Raw genomic sequence first — 14,698 nt, forward strand, 5'->3', positions numbered from 1 at the left:
CAGAATCGCAATCCAATTCTCACATACACGAGCTCTATAATAAGTACAGGAGAGTTTCCTTTCTATCAATAACAGACAATAGTGTATCTCGGGCTGCAAGAGCTGGGGAGGGAGGAGAGGGAAGCGGTTCCCGCGCGCTCTGACTCCCCGGCTTCGCGGACAGACGCCTGGCCGAGGACCGGTGATCCTTTTCTGACCACACGGCAGCGACACGGCCCACATATTAATCCGCTCCGCCGGGCAACGGACCGCGGCGATCGCCATCACCGGGGGGTCGATGAGCCCGGCTCCTCGGCGACCCGCGCGCGGCCCGATTACATTTCAATCGATGCCCGTCCCGAAGCGGGGCGGGGTGGCGGCGCCCGGACGCGCGCCCTTTGTGGGCGCAGCTGGCGCCCCGGCGCCCGGCTCACCTGCACATGATCTCGTGGGTCAGCAGCACGCGGCACATCTCCGGGTTCTTGTCCTGGCCCTCGTAGACGATGGCCTGCGCGGACGACAAGCAGAGGCGGGGTTACGCGGCGCCCGCGGCGGTGGCGCCCCGTCGCCCCCCGGGCTCTGCGGGCCTCGCGGGCGGCAGGTGCACGGCGGGCGAGGGGAGGCGGCGTCCCGGGGGGGTTCGCCCTCCCGGCGAGGTCACCCGAGCCTGGCTAGGCCGAGGCGGCCTCCTCTCTTGGGCGCCCGCCGGGCCTGCGCGGGGCCTTCTGCTCGGGAGGACGCCGGCCGCTTTCGGGCTGGGAGACGGAGGCCGAGGCCCCAGCGCAGGGAGCGAGGGCACCGGCCCCTTGCTGCCGGCGCCGGGCCGCGTCCTCGGGCCATTATCTACCCCGAGTTCCGATCGCGTGGAGGGAGAAGCGGATCAGAGTGCTACAGGACTAAAAAACCGGAGACGAGCCGCCCGGCCAGCCGTTTGCCTGGTGGCAAGGGCTGCCCCGCGCGCCCCCCGGGCTGCAGAGTCCGGCGCCGGGCCGCCCCCAACGTTCCGAGCCCCGGCGCCTGCGTGGGCCGCCCGCCCCGGGCCCCGCCGCCGCCGCCCCGAGCCCGCAGGGCCACCCGAGCGTCCGGCCACGGCCGAGCTCCGCCCGCGGCGGGCGGCCCCGGGGACCCGGGCGCTGCAGCCGCACGTGGCCGCGCCGGGCCGGGCCTGGCGGGCGCCCGGCAGGAGGCCTGGGGGCCCCGGGGCGCCCGGGCCCGCGCGGCCACGTGCTCCTCGCCGGATGATATTTGCAAAGAAAGTGCTAATGGCCAATCTGGTGTTTATTTTGAAACTGCTAACAATGATTTTTCTCGGGTAAAAAGGCAGTGTCTGCGCACACACGCTCTGCTGGGTTTTGAGCAGAGGCTCCGCCAGATGGTGCGAAGCCCTAGGTGCGCTCACGACCGCGCTCAGCCCGGCTCCGCCGCCGGGAACCCGTGCCGGGGGCCGCCCGCGCCTACCCCACCGCTGGCCTCCCAAAAACAGAGAGGGCAAAAAAAAAAAAAAAAAAAAGAAAGAAAGAAGGGAAAAGGCCACTGGGGGAGGGGCCGAGGGCGGGGGCCGGGAGCCGCAAGTTCCCCCGCAGAAAATTCCACGGAAGGGGGAGGGGAGTCCTCGCTCCAGTTCCCGCCCCCGCCCCCCGAAAACGATCTGGAAATTGCTTCCAACCTCCCCGGGACTTCTGACACTTCCGTCCACTTCCAGGCGGACAAAGCCCTTTCTCGAGGAAGCCCGGGGCTGCCCTCTGGGAAGAGCGCGGGACTCCCGCGAGCCCCTCTCCCAGCGCCTCCCTCCCGGTAGGCTGGGAACGGCGGCGGTGATGGTGACACCGCAGGCCGCCGGGCCGCCTGGGGCTCGGGGCGCGTGGCCGCGGCGGGCGCTGGCACTTCTGAGAGCGCGGCTCGTCCTCGGATGGATCCCCGTATTTATATTTGATTTATTTTTTATTTTGTAGCACAAACAGAAATCCATAAACTGTCGGTTCAGCGCCATTGACTCTTTGATCAGTTACTGGGCTATTTCTTTCGTCTCTCCCCACCCCCCCCCTCCAATCTCCGTCAGTGAGAGGAGATTAAATGCCTTTATTTTCAACTGTTTATACTGCAAAGGTACAGGGATAAATGAACAATAAAAGTGCACTTAAAACGGAAACCTCCTCCTCCTCTGTGCATAAACTCAGCGCTGCCTGCATCAACCTCTTCGTTAGAACACAGCGATTTCCCAAAACATTTAGCCCTTATATACAAAGGAAATAAAAGCACCCTGTCCACGCGGAGCCGGAGTTCCAGAGGCTTCACTGAATCCTAGTGAAATAATTATCCAAGGGCGCACCGCCTCCACCGCCTTTGTCGGAAAGACCATAGTTTACCTGTCAGATCTGTTTTACTCGAAGAGAAAACCACACTGGTTTACCACTGCAGACACTAAAATCCAGCAAGCTTGTTGCCTAGGTAAGGACAAACTTTTTCAAAGGGAAGTAAAATCTGAAAACTAATTGCCCTGCAGACAGTACGAAGCATGCGTGCTGGGCTGCAAGAAGGACGAGAGAGTTCTTTTCCACTTGTCTCACAATTCTTAAAGTTAACATCAAAACGGAAGACGCCACTTTCATTTATAAGCGTGAAGCTCAGTTTGGAAGCATATTTTAAATCAACCTGCGCAAAGTGGATTTCACTGAGGAATTGGATTGGCCTCCTCCCCCAAGGCTATTTTAAGAAAACGGGGGAAAAATCTTTAAAAACAACTAAGCAACAACACACCACGCAACACAAAACCAGCCCAAGACTGCACAATGTCAAAAAGCAATGAAGCGCTCTCCTGCAGTTAATCACACGACTGATAGCCAAGTCATGATCGGAAAAGTTGACCAAGACAAGTTAAATAATTTAATAAGGAACTGCTTGTAATTATGTTATTTACAAGGTATGACAGAGAGTGGAAAAGGATGAGAAGCTGCCCCCAGAGCAACGGACGGGTTTGGGTGACCCCTGGAGCTCAGAGTTTGAATTATGGAGCTGGGGGGCTGAGAGGTGAAGATGGACTAGAGGAGAACAAGGTGACTTTTCACCCCAACACATTTAACTTTTAAATCCAAATACACGCCTCCTGTTACGAGACCATCACACTGGAAAGGAGAAAAAAATGAACTACTCAACTCCAACTCAATGGGCTTTGGAAAAGAGTTAGTTGCCTTTGTTATGGGGGGGGAAAATCAATGAAATGATTCCAAGTAAAGAGAGAAACGTTTAAAAATATACAAGGGGGAGATCTTGAAAATTTTCTGTCAAATATTAATTACCATGATTAATTAAGACAGAATTTGATTCCAATCACAAGCCATTTAATAAAGCATATATGTCCTGTTCTAATGACAACATAAACTATTTCACCAACTACTTCATTTATTCCAATAAATAGAGAATTCTTATTAGCATGTCAAGAAAACTAAATAAGAAACAAATACACCAGATCCATTTGCCAGCCCTCTCCTCCCTGAAACTCCAGGACAGCCCCAGCTGAGCAGTGAAAACTAGTGCAAGAGGCTTAAACTTTCTCACCTGTTTGGTCATTGAATCTATGAGGCGAACATACAGATCCTGCTCCGTTCTGACTCCTGCAAGAAACAGGGACAAATTCTCATCAGGACTTCAGCGAGGGCACTCGGGGGCACAGGAAGTGGGTAGCTCAGGACTGCTGCCGCGGTGATGCAGCAAAACTTAGGCATGCCTCTGAAAGGCAGGAAAGAAAACCCAGTCACTCGTTTTTTCTTTTTTCTTAATTAAGAACCTTGAGACTCTTAGGGTTTGCATTGAAAGGAGCAAAGGACTCTGCCTGGCTGAGAGCAGGCCTGGTTGCTGAACCGAGAGGGCCCATGTGCTCATTTATTTTTAGAAAACAGAAAGCACAAAATGGAAACTGAGAGTCTCAACTCTTTCTAGTGTCTCTCGAGGATTTTTTAAAAATCCGTACACAGAAAGTAAGCTGTGCTGGATGCACAGAGCTACCCCCATCTCAATAATTAACATTAATTTGCAAAATTGAAAAAAGTCACTTAAAAGTGATGTTCTGCTGGCGCCCACATCGATCCCCTTTTTACTTTCTACTTCAAGCCGGACCGGTTAATCATGTGAAGTGCCATCGACTTATTGATCGTTTGTGTTTTGTTTTCCTTCTATGCCATGAGAAGATTTCGTGTTTACATCCGTGTCATTTTAATCTCGAAATCTTTACGTCCTTTAAGCATCGCGGAAAAAGAGAGAGCGAGCCAGCGGGGCGGGAATGCAGGAGCAGCCGCTGCCACTTACCGTTGCTGTAGAGCAACTGGAGTTTATAGTGGATGCCGTTGTTGGTTTTCTCGTTGTTGGGCTCCTGAAAGTAACGATAAATAACTGCGTTTAGTGCGCCTGGTGTCCGGCGCGGCCACCGCACTCGGTGCCCTGCACGACCGAGGCCCCTTGGCCTCACGCGAGGCAGGACTCCCGGCCGGGAGCAGCGGCTGAGGTCACTTTCCTGCTGGAAGCCCAGCGCCCTCCTCGCCCGGAGTGAGTCCGGGGGCGCAGAGAAGTTGCCCAGCCCTCCGCGGGCCCGGTCGGCCGCACGTGGCGGCGGCAGGGGCGCCTGGCCGAGCCGTCCCCGCCGCCGAGGGGGCACCCGGGGCCACCGCGCTGGGGCACCGCCTGCCTCCCACTTCTAGGAAGCCGGAGGGTGTGATTGTGTGTTTGCACTTACTTTCTCTTTCTCCACAAAGTCCACAAAAGCGGTCCTTTCAATCTCCACCGGCTGCCCCTGCCTGTCGTAGAGCGCCAGCACGAAGTGGAAGAAATTGGACTTCCGGAGGTTGGAAGGAGGCTGCTTCTCGAAGTGCGCCCGCGCCAGCCCCACGCCGCTGCGGGAGGAAAGAGACAGCGGCCCGGTGAGGAGCGCGGCGCCGGCCGGCCGCGGGGACCCGGCGGGGCCGGGCCCGGGGCGCGCGGGGGCGGCCGGTACGTACCTCTGGGCGGCTGTGTTGGCGTCCACCACCCCCGCCGTATGCATCCACGAGCGCACCGGGTTCATGCCGCTGCCCAGCGGCTCCTCCTTCATGGTCGTCCCCCCGCGCGGAATATTCTCCTGAATCCCAAACATGAAAACTGCTGGCGGCGGCCGCCGCTCCCGGCCGAAAGCACTTCCGCGAGCAGCGGCGCTGGGGGGCTCGGCGGCAGGCGGCTGCCCTGGCCGCACTGGCCCTGCTCGGCGCCTGCGGTCCGGCCCGCCGCCGGCTTCAGCCTGTCCCGGGCAGGCGCGACATACACCGGCGGCTGGGCGCTCCGGACGGCCGGGGGCGCGGAGGCGGCTCCACCGGCGGCGGCGGCGGCGCTTCGGAGGAGCAGGACGCGGTGGCCGCGGCGGTGCTTGTTGTTGTTGTTGTTGTTTGCAGGCGCGCTCAACGTGGTGTCATCCTAGCCAGGCGGCGTCCGCGGCTGCAGGGCACTGCGGGATCGCCCGCTTCTGGCGCGGCCCGCCTGCTCCAAAGACAAATAAACGGGGCAGTGAGTGCCGCGGCGCAGTCCCGGGCGCAGGCGGGGCGCGGCGGGGCCTGGAGCGGCGCGCGCAGCGGACGGAGGCGCACAAAACTCAGCCCTCTCTCCCCGAGGAATGGACCCTTTCCCGGGAGCCAAAACTCGAAGCCCCCGGGAGCGGCGCTGTCAGAGGGTGACGTCGGGGGGCGGCGCCTGCGCCATATATGGGAGCGGCCGCCCCTCGCCGCGCCCCTCGCCGCCGCCGCCGCCGCCGCCGCGCTCGCCGACTGACTGCCTGACGGCGCCGCGAGCCAGCCCGAGCCCCGCGAGCCCCGCGAGCCCCGCCGCCGCCCAGCGCCGCCGCCGCCCCCAGCCGCGCGCCGCGGCTCCTCGCGCCCACCCGCCGCCAAGGAAGTTTCTCCTCGCCCAAATCAGTCTCCAAAGCAGACAGACAGGCAGTGCGCGGCTGCAGCCTGGTCCCTCAACCCCTCCTCCCGACATCAGCCACACGAGTCAAAGCACGGTGGGGAGGAGAGGGTAAAACGCAGGGGCGCCCCCAGTTGCCCAGACGCTGGCCGTAAACGCGAGGGGCCGCGGGTCGCCCCGGGACGGCCCAGAGCGGGAGGCGGGTAGAAGCCGGCAGGCCGCAGACAGGGGGCTGGAGGGGCGAGCACCCGGCCGGGGCGGGGGCTGGAGGGGTGGGGCAGGGCTCCCCGGCTAAGGCGGGGCGCGCAGTTCAGCCCGGTTTGCAAGCCGACCGAAGGCTGCTGGGGGGGGCCGATGTGACCCCGGCTGGGCCTCGCGGGGCGCTCGAGCTCTCCGCCCCGGCGGAGGCCACCGAGTGTGTCGGGCTGGGGCACCCACGTCGGAGGCGGGCTCTGCCCGATGCGCGCTCTCTCTCCCCGTGGCCACGGGAGACCCCGTCCCCCGGCCTGTCCTTAGGCGCAGCGAGTGACAAAGAAGGCTCCGGGCTCCCTGGGCGGACAGGAAGCGCGCCCGGCCTCTCCGGCGACCCGGGGCCCGGTGTCCGGCTGCGCGCCCCACGCGGTGACCAGACCTCCCCGGCGCCAGCCGCTCTAAAAGCCGAGCAGACGCTGCGGGCGCCGGGGTCCTGCCCTCGGTGCCGCTGAGCCTGGGTGAGCGCGCGGCGCGCGACTTTACAGACCTGGTTTCGAGGAATCGGGAGGGCAGCGGGGCGCGAGCAGCGCGTGGGCCCGGCGGCCGGGCTCCTGCAGCCAGGACTCGGCACCCAGGCTCACTGCCCACCGAAAGGACCTGTGCGTGACACGGAGCGGGGGCCCAGGGGACGACCGGGAGCTGTCCCAGCACTTCCCTGCCGAGAGAAATCAGGCCCTTTTGATTAAAACAAACAAAAACAAAAAAACAGGTTTCAAGGTGCAAGTGTGCCGCAAGACAGACTCTTCACGCCGGGTCTGGGGTGGCACTCCTTTTATTTCATGAATTGGCAGTGTGTGTACGCTAATATTTTAATTAATCGGGAAAATCGAAGTCCGATTTACCTTATCTGGGGACCCCCAAGCCTCTTGGAAGGGGTGAGAAAAAAAGCAGTTCTGGAAAGCAATCTATTTTGCTGGTGTTGGGGGTTAATGACTATTGCCAAAGATAAGTGAATTACCACAGCTGTTGCGCCAGTCCCATCTCAAAATCCATTCCGGTGCTGGCCGTCTAATTAAATACGTAAGTATAATAAAATCATATTTTATGACTATTTGAGGGTAATGAGATTAGTCTTTAGAAGCGATCGCCACATATTAAAGATGCCACTGTCTATAGAATGTTAATAACCTTAAATCAAAGTGTATGGAAACTATTCACGATAAATTAAAAGAAAATTTCTGTATTCCTAATAAGCCCAGCACTTTCCACCCACAGCCAACCCACTGGAAGAGGGAACACTTTCTTCGTGGAGGGACAACGCAAAATAAAGTTGCTGAGCGGTGGAGGGTGGGGTGGAGACATGGCTTTGTCTCTGCGTGTTTAGCTGCTTCGGGGGCTCACGCAAGGCAAGCGCCCAGGCAAGCGTTATTGTCAGATTATGCAAAGTGCCTGTTCGGAAAAGATGAAGTTGGAAAGAGGAGACAATGCTTCCTTTGTAGCCCACTTCCTAAAATGCCCAGCCCAGGCTAGAGGTGCCCCCTTCTTTGCTCTAACGAAAGTATCATGCTTAAAATCATTTACAGTATCTTTAATTCAGATTACACGCGCCAAGGCGATTTAAATCTGATTACCAAATTAGAAGGTTTAAAAACAAATCCTTCTAAATCTGATACTGTTGACTAAAGAGGGAAAAAAAGTTCTATAAGCCCATCACAGAAGGTAACGATCCTGCCCCAGAAAGAAAAGGGGTTTTAAACCTTTTTGACAACAAATGCAGCTGCCCCACTATTTTGGACGATATTAAGCGAAAATGAATGCAAATCTGTGTTCAGCAGCCATCTGGCCCGAAATGGGGGCGTCAGCTGCTCTCACAACAGGCTCGGAGGCTGAATCCATTTCAGCTCATTTTCTAGATCATCTGGTCCCGCACCCAAAGCGTGGAAAATACGGTCTTTATCATTCACCAACTTTATCTTTTTTGTCACTCCACTGCTGGCTGCGAGCTGCGGGCACAGGGACTCGCCACCCGGGCAGGGTCTCCACACGGGCCTGCTGCGGAGCAGCCTGGGAGGGCAGTGCCCTCGGCCCCCACCTCGCCCCACTCCAGGGGTTCGCCTTGATGGGGCGGGAGCAGCGGGCCGTGAGGAGCCAGGGGCCCAGCACCCAGGCCAGGGAGGGGAGGGGGCTGCAGGCCCATCCCGGATGTCCGGAGAGAGGCTGCAGCGCGTGCCCGCGCCCGCCGTCCCCCGTGGGAGTCCTGCCCCGCCCCTCTCCCTCTCTGGGGACCTAGAGGCGCCCAGTACCCCGGCAGGAGACGCCGAGGGGGGGACAGGCTGACACTGTGGAAGTTGCGCAGGCCCGCCGCTACCGCCGGTCCAGCCTCCGCGCACAGAGCGCTCCCAGGGGCCAGACAGACGCCCAGGGGCCGGCCCGGGTGGGGCCTGACCTTCGCTGGAAACCCCGCGGGCCGCCACGGCGGCGACCACCGCTCAGGGCCCCGCGCTCAACGCGATTTGCACGGGTGGCCCTCGCGCCGCCGCCGCCTCCTCCTCCTCGGAGGGTGGGAAGTATTCCTTTTGTGCGGATTTACGGGGAGAGGCTTCAATGAGCCCCCTCGCATTTGCATTTAAATAGCGGCATCAAGCGCTTCGCGTGCCACACACCAGTGGGCTCCCAGATGTCACGCCGGAGTCAGTCAGATGGCCAGTGCCCAGCTGTCCTCCCCACGTCGTGCCGGAGCAGGCAGTGACCTTAAAGAGACAGCGCCCGCAGCCCCTGGAGCCCCGCTCGGGGAGCGGCTTCCAGGGCGCAGGGCCGCGGCCGCGCTTGGCCGCTGACCCACGGCACCACCGGAGGCTGGGCCAGGCGGTACAACCGCGCGGCGCCCGCGCCCAGGCCCGCTCCGGCCTCCCTGCCGGCCGCGCCGTGCCCGGCCCGCCGCGCGCGCCAAGCCCTCCGCCTGCGCCACTACCCACCCGCGGTAGGAGGAGGGCGGCTCCTCGCGCGCCAGGCGTGAACTTCCCCCTCGCGTCTCCCGCGTCCCGGGTCCTCCACGCCCGCGTGGTGCGGGGCCTGGTGAGGCGGAGCCAGGCTGGTGCCGGCCTCCGAGCCATCCAGAAACTTCGGCCAAGTTGGGGTCCCAGGGTGCACGGCCGGGCTCTGAGTCCGCGCTGGACTCGTGTACAGGGGGCACTCTGTGAATGCCCCTTCTGGCTCCCGGCCAAGCCCGGGGAGCCAGCCGCCCTCCCTACCAGCCTTCCAAGGAGTCAGAAACTGCATTTCCGGCGTTGAGAAGCCCGGGCCACGGTTCCTGGAAGCCATGCCTAAGAGGGATCCGGGGTGCGGGGCGCGGCCGGGTGCGGCTCCCTCGTAGAGCCGGTGTCCTCGGATCCAGGCTGCGCGGCGGTGCCCCTCAGAGCCCTCGGGAAAGGGTGGGAGCCACGCGCCGAAGGCCAGCGGTTCGCTTTCCCGCCTCCAGTGCTGAGTTGCAGGCGCGGCCCGCCCCCACGTCCTCCGCGCCCGGGGGTCACGCTCAAACCGCGCCGGTGACCCGGCCTCCAGCCCCGCTCCGGGCCCGGCGCCACAGGCAGAGCTCGGGAAAAGAACCCGAAAGCGCAGAGCCAGACTGACCTTGGGCACTGGCGAGCAGGAGGCCGTAGGGGCTAGGAGAGCCGGAGAAGACAGTAACCCTGGGAGGGCGCACTTAGGAAGTCCCGCGCACTGCGGGGCGAGGTGACACAGCCGGGCACTCGCAAACCCTGCCCGGCGTGGATCAGGGGCGCGGCCTGAGTGCGCCCGGGCTTAGCCTTGTACCGCGCGGGATACAAAGGGCCGGTGGGCCTGGGGAGTCAGGAAAGCCGGGGCTCCGCACTCAGGCCACCCCAACCTGTTAAGCGACGCGCAAAGGGGGCCGGGCCAGAGTCTGGGGAGGTTTCCAGGCCCAGGGACCGCGCCTTCCCCCTGGCTGGACAGGGACGGAGGCTGCGGGGTTCTAGGGAGGCTATGGAGACAGAACCCAAGCCAGGACGCGCCTCCCACCCGCCCTGGGAGGCAAGTCACTGGGCATCTGACCCCGCACACACAGGGCGCTCCTACGGGCTCCTCTGCCCTGCGCTGGAAGGCGCAAGGCCTGGCTGGAAGGATTCACAGCTAAAAAGTGAACATTGGAGGGTCTCAGACCCCGGATCTCTGCACCGCCTCCTCAAGCCCGGTCACTCTGGAAGGGTCAGGCTCCTGCAGGCCGACCCCAAGGACCGAAAAGGGCTCAATACTCCAAGTGAGAAGGTGCAGGCGCCTCCTGCCGAGGCGGCCAAGTTTGACAAACAGCGCCTCCTGGGGTGAGCAGAGCAGAGTGCCGCCGCGAGCAGAGCCGCCCACACTCTCACCCAGGCCCGGGCAGGTGGCCGCCGCCGCTCCCCGCCAGCCCGCAACGGCGGGGCCGCGGGTCCTGCGCGCCCGGTGCACCTAGGCCTCGCTGACCCGGTGACCCCAGGAGCGCGCAGAGCCGTCCGCCCGCCGCCTGGTCCTAACTGCCGCTCACGTGTCTGCAAAGTCAGGACGAGCCCGGGCACCCGGAATAAGGCCGGGCGGCGAGCACCGAGCCCGGTCCCCGCAGGGAACCGCACGCTCCCAATTGCCCGGCCCTGCGGGGGCCGCGAACGCCAGCCGGCCCGCTCTCGACCGCCTCCCCGGAAAGCCTAGCTCCGAGCGGGGCCGAGGATGCCGAGCGCGCCTGGGCTCTTGCGGAGTGCGAAATTAGAAAGGAAACAGTTAATTCCTCTCCCCTGGTCCTAACTTTTCCCTGGCCCTTCCGGTCACTTTGGCTAACCCCATATTCCGAGTCAGTCCCTGGAGCTCCTCGGTGGGAGTGAGAATCCGAAACCACACGCTCGGTCTCCGCCAGTCGGGCTTCTCCCTACGCACCTTGCAACCTTAAAGGTTGCCTCTTCGCAACACGCTCGGCAGGCGCACCAGAGCGGGGAAAGACGGCTCGTGCGTGCCAGGGGTCCCTCGGATCCGAAAAGGTACAGAGATTTCGCAACGAGCTGGGATTTCCCGAGCTGCCTTCAGCGGCGCCCCAAGGCAGTCCGGCAGGAGGAGCCCGAGCCGGAGCCCCGGACCGGATTCCGCGAGCGCCCGCCCCGCCAGTTTACAAAGCAAACTTCCCCCAGAGCAGTTTCTAGATCGAAACGGCGCGCGCAGTCCGCCAATCAACACTTCCACAGACCCAAACTGCAGAAACACCGATCGATCAGATAATTTCAAATATTATAATTGGCTTTAATTAAACACACTGCGTTCTAATTAACTCTGAAATTTTAGCATGCTTTGGGACACTGGTGTCTGATTTGATATTGTCAGTCCAGATGTCCTAATAAAATTCAATCCTCCACTCAAGACTTCAATATTCACTAAGAACAAAATGCAAATTAAATGTAAAACCTAAAGTATCACCAAAGGTATAATCAAGAAAGGTGTCTCAAAACTTCTCACTTTTTATTACGCCGTAGTTTAAAAATGCAGATTACATCCTAACAAGACCTCTCCAGCACACCATAAATCTTAACTCTTTCCTGGACGGGGTTGGCGTGCCCTGCCACTGGCTCAAAGGTAAAGAAGCGGGGCAGACAGATCCCATGGCGGGACTGCACCACTTCATATGGAAGCCAACGGAGCGCAAAACTTTGCCACTGAGATTCTGGTTTGAAACATCGGGTTTGCCAACCCAGGCAAAGGAGCTGGGGTGGTAGAGCCAAGGGGTGCAGGTGAACAGGTCGGCATGCCACTGACGTCCTCCTCTGCCCGCGACCTTCGTCTACGCCCTGGCCACTGCTCAAGAGAGCGTGTACACACTCCTTCTCCTGCGCAAAAGTGTGGAGGTGGGTGACAGCGGCGAGGCCCGCTCAGTCCGCTCAATTATCTGGGCTGCGGGGACCCGGACAAAGAGGCTGGGAAGGCAGGATGAGCACACCGCCCTTGGACAGAAATGTGTCAAGCCCGCCTCCCTTCCCGCCTGCACAAACCCTTTCGCCCTCATTCTCGCGACTTCTAAGGGATCCAAGCCGGCGGTCGGGGTGCGGCGGCGCGCGGTGTCGGGGCAATCTCTCCCGGGAAGCCCAGCGCAGGCCACTCGGGGGTGCGCCTTTGGCGACACGCTGGCAGCGACTAGATTCTTTCCCCGTGCGAGGGTCTGCTAAATGTACAGTCCAGAGTGAGCCCTATGAAAGAGAAGCTATTCTCACACTAAACATGTGTATGTTTTCCATACTAATGGAGTCACTTAAAGCTGTTGCTAATTTAACTTTTTAAAAAGGCCACACTGTGGAAATTTGCATTTTCTTTAGGATATTGAAATGAAGAGGAAACTGCTGGGCGGCGAGGCTGCCCAGGGCATAGCTGGGGGGCATGCAGAAATAAAAACAGATAAAGAAAAGAAGAAAGAAAGAAACCCGCTTCTCTTCTAGACTATTAATAAGCAATTTGTCCCGCTGAAATTTACATTGCAAAGCGCGGCGCACTAGCTGCCGCGGCGGCAGAGCCGGCGCAGGCTCGGGTAGTGCGTCCCGCGCGGGGTGCGGGCGGCCTCTGGACCGTCCCGGCCGCCTTCTGGAGTGATCGGTGGGCAGCTTTGAATTTGGCGTCCTTGTCGCAGCACGGCCAACCCTCGCCCACATCCACGCGTATCTGCACCCCAGGGCCCAGCCTGGGCCGCGCGCCCGGGGAGAGCCAGGTCTGGAGCTGCGCGGTGGCCACTAGGCCAGGGCCGCAGCCAGGCAGGGGTCTCTCCAGGGCAGACTCTAGGCTCCTATGGACATCCCAGACCCAAGGACCCCCATCCGCCCCCAATACTGCTCAGGCCTTAAATTAACGACGCCAACAATAAACTGGAGATTTTTCGCGCTGTGCCGCGCGGCCCTGGTCCGACTCCACCGCCAGTGCGGAGCCTCGCTCTGCGCGCCCGCCCCGCGCCCCCGCCAGCTCCCCCGCCCGCGCGCGGCCCGGCGGAGCGCGGCTCCCGAGCCTAGCGTGGGGCCAGGGCGCCATCTATGGGCGCCGCGCGCTCCGGGCGCCGCCGCCGCCACCCTCTCCCCGGCGGAACCCGCGCCGCCTCCCGCCGCCGCCCGCGCTCGCCCCGCGCCCGCTCCGCGACGCCTGCCACTTATCACAATTACACGGCGCTCCCCGTGCCAGTTTGCTTATGAAACACTGATTGCTAGATGTTCCAACTTTTAAGCATTATATTAAAACTTTCGAAATGAGGGCGCTCTCCGGCTTGCTTGTGATTTTTAGGCACACGATTAAGACATGAAATGTAAAGATAATGCAATTTGATTTGTTAGTCTAACTCTGCGATTTGAGACTCGATGTCCCCAAAGACCAGGCGAGCTTTTCGCCTTTATTTATTTTTATTAAAACATCAATCTACGCTGGAGCTGGGTGAACTCGGTTTCACCTGGAGAACATAAAATCCTCCATACCAGAGAAATAAGCACCTTTCATAAATCAGCGGTATTCCTGACACATCGATCAATTTTTGGTTGTTAATCCGAAAGGAGGAGTTTTAATTGCTTCCCGCGTTCTCTTCCGGCCACCTCGGGTTTCGACCCCTCCCTCCGGCCCTCCAAGGGTCCCACTTTGTATTGGGGGAGGGGCCGTGATGGAGAAATCCCGGGTCCTTACCCGAATCCCAGAACCCCCCGTCTCCGCCCGCGCCCGTGCGCGCCTCCCCCGCACCGAGGGCTCCCGGCACGCGCTCAGCTCTCCGCAGCCTAGGCTGGGAGGGCCTCGAGGAGAGGCCACCGGGGACCCGCGAGGTCCCTCAGGCGTGCTCGCAGGCCGCCACGACGCTGCGAGGGCCCGGCGCTAAAGTTCCCCCAGTGCCGCCCCGGGTCCTGGACCCCCGCGTCCCCCAGCCCCGCCACGCACCTTCGCCGCAGCCCCGGCCTGCGCTCCTGCAGGCGAGGAGAGCGCACTCCGGCTCGGCCACCCAGCACAGGCCTGCGACGCGCGAAGTTCAACTTTGCCGGCCCGTGGCCTCCCGGGGGCCTCACTCCGGGGCGGGGGACCCCGACGGGATCGCGGGCAGCCTCCGCGAGCTCACCTGAGCCACTCATTCGACGGGCATGGCGGGGCGCCCCGGCCGCGAGGTGACGGCGGCGCCGGCGGCGGGCCGGGAGGGTGTGCGGCCCGGCGCCTCCCCACGTTCCCACCTCCCGCCCTCCAGGGAGAGCCCACGGGCCGGGCCGCGAGCGCGCCAGTGCGCACGCGCCGCGCTGTCTTCCTCGGCTGGAGGCGGCCGCGCGGCGCGCGGGGGCCGAGCGGGGGCGACAGGAGGTGCCCGCGGGCGCCCTGCAGCCCGCCGGCCGCCGAGGCCGCAGCTGGGTCCGAGCTGGCCGCCGTGGAAGGGTTGGGAACCTCGGGGATGCCCCTGGCCCTCCGTGTGGAAACCCTGTTGCCGGGACGGGCTCCCCCCCCACAGCCCCGCTCCTTCCCCTGTGGCATTCGCAACCTGCTTTGGCCAAGAGAGCGCGCCAGGCCCCAGACTGGCCGCCCCAGCCGGGACGCCTGTCCAGAAGCCGGTTCCAGGCCCGGGGAGGCCTGGAGC

General features: G+C 61.7%; 1 protein-coding gene across 26 annotated transcripts in view; it reads right to left on the minus strand.

Moving 5' to 3' along the window:
* Positions 1–14,155, minus strand: part of EBF3 (EBF transcription factor 3) — a 126,618-nt gene extending 112,463 nt beyond the window's left edge. For 6 of the 26 annotated variants that reach the window (XM_086378118.1, XM_086378127.1, XM_086378125.1 and 3 more), the window contains exons 1-5: positions 4,968–5,686; positions 4,706–4,862; positions 4,282–4,345; positions 3,535–3,590; positions 414–487 (exon numbers count right to left, since the gene is read on the minus strand). In XM_086378118.1, the coding sequence (XP_086234244.1) occupies positions 414–487; positions 3,535–3,590; positions 4,282–4,345; positions 4,706–4,862; positions 4,968–5,101 (485 nt within the window). In that variant the 5' untranslated portion in view covers positions 5,102–5,686. Of the gene's footprint in view, positions 1–413; positions 488–1,645; positions 1,985–2,345; positions 3,344–3,534; positions 3,591–4,281; positions 4,346–4,705; positions 4,863–4,967; positions 5,687–9,068; positions 9,351–14,019 lie in introns of those variants that run through there. The other 20 variants (XM_086378124.1, XM_086378123.1, XM_086378137.1 and 17 more) reach the window with 8 other exon arrangements.
* Between the last annotated feature and the right edge of the window lie 543 nt (positions 14,156–14,698).

Source organism: Bos grunniens, chromosome 26 (genome assembly GCF_055505025.1).
Source record: "Bos grunniens cultivar Pamir isolate PY7600 chromosome 26, Bosgru_T2T1.0, whole genome shotgun sequence".
Lineage (NCBI taxonomy): Eukaryota > Metazoa > Chordata > Mammalia > Artiodactyla > Bovidae > Bos > Bos grunniens.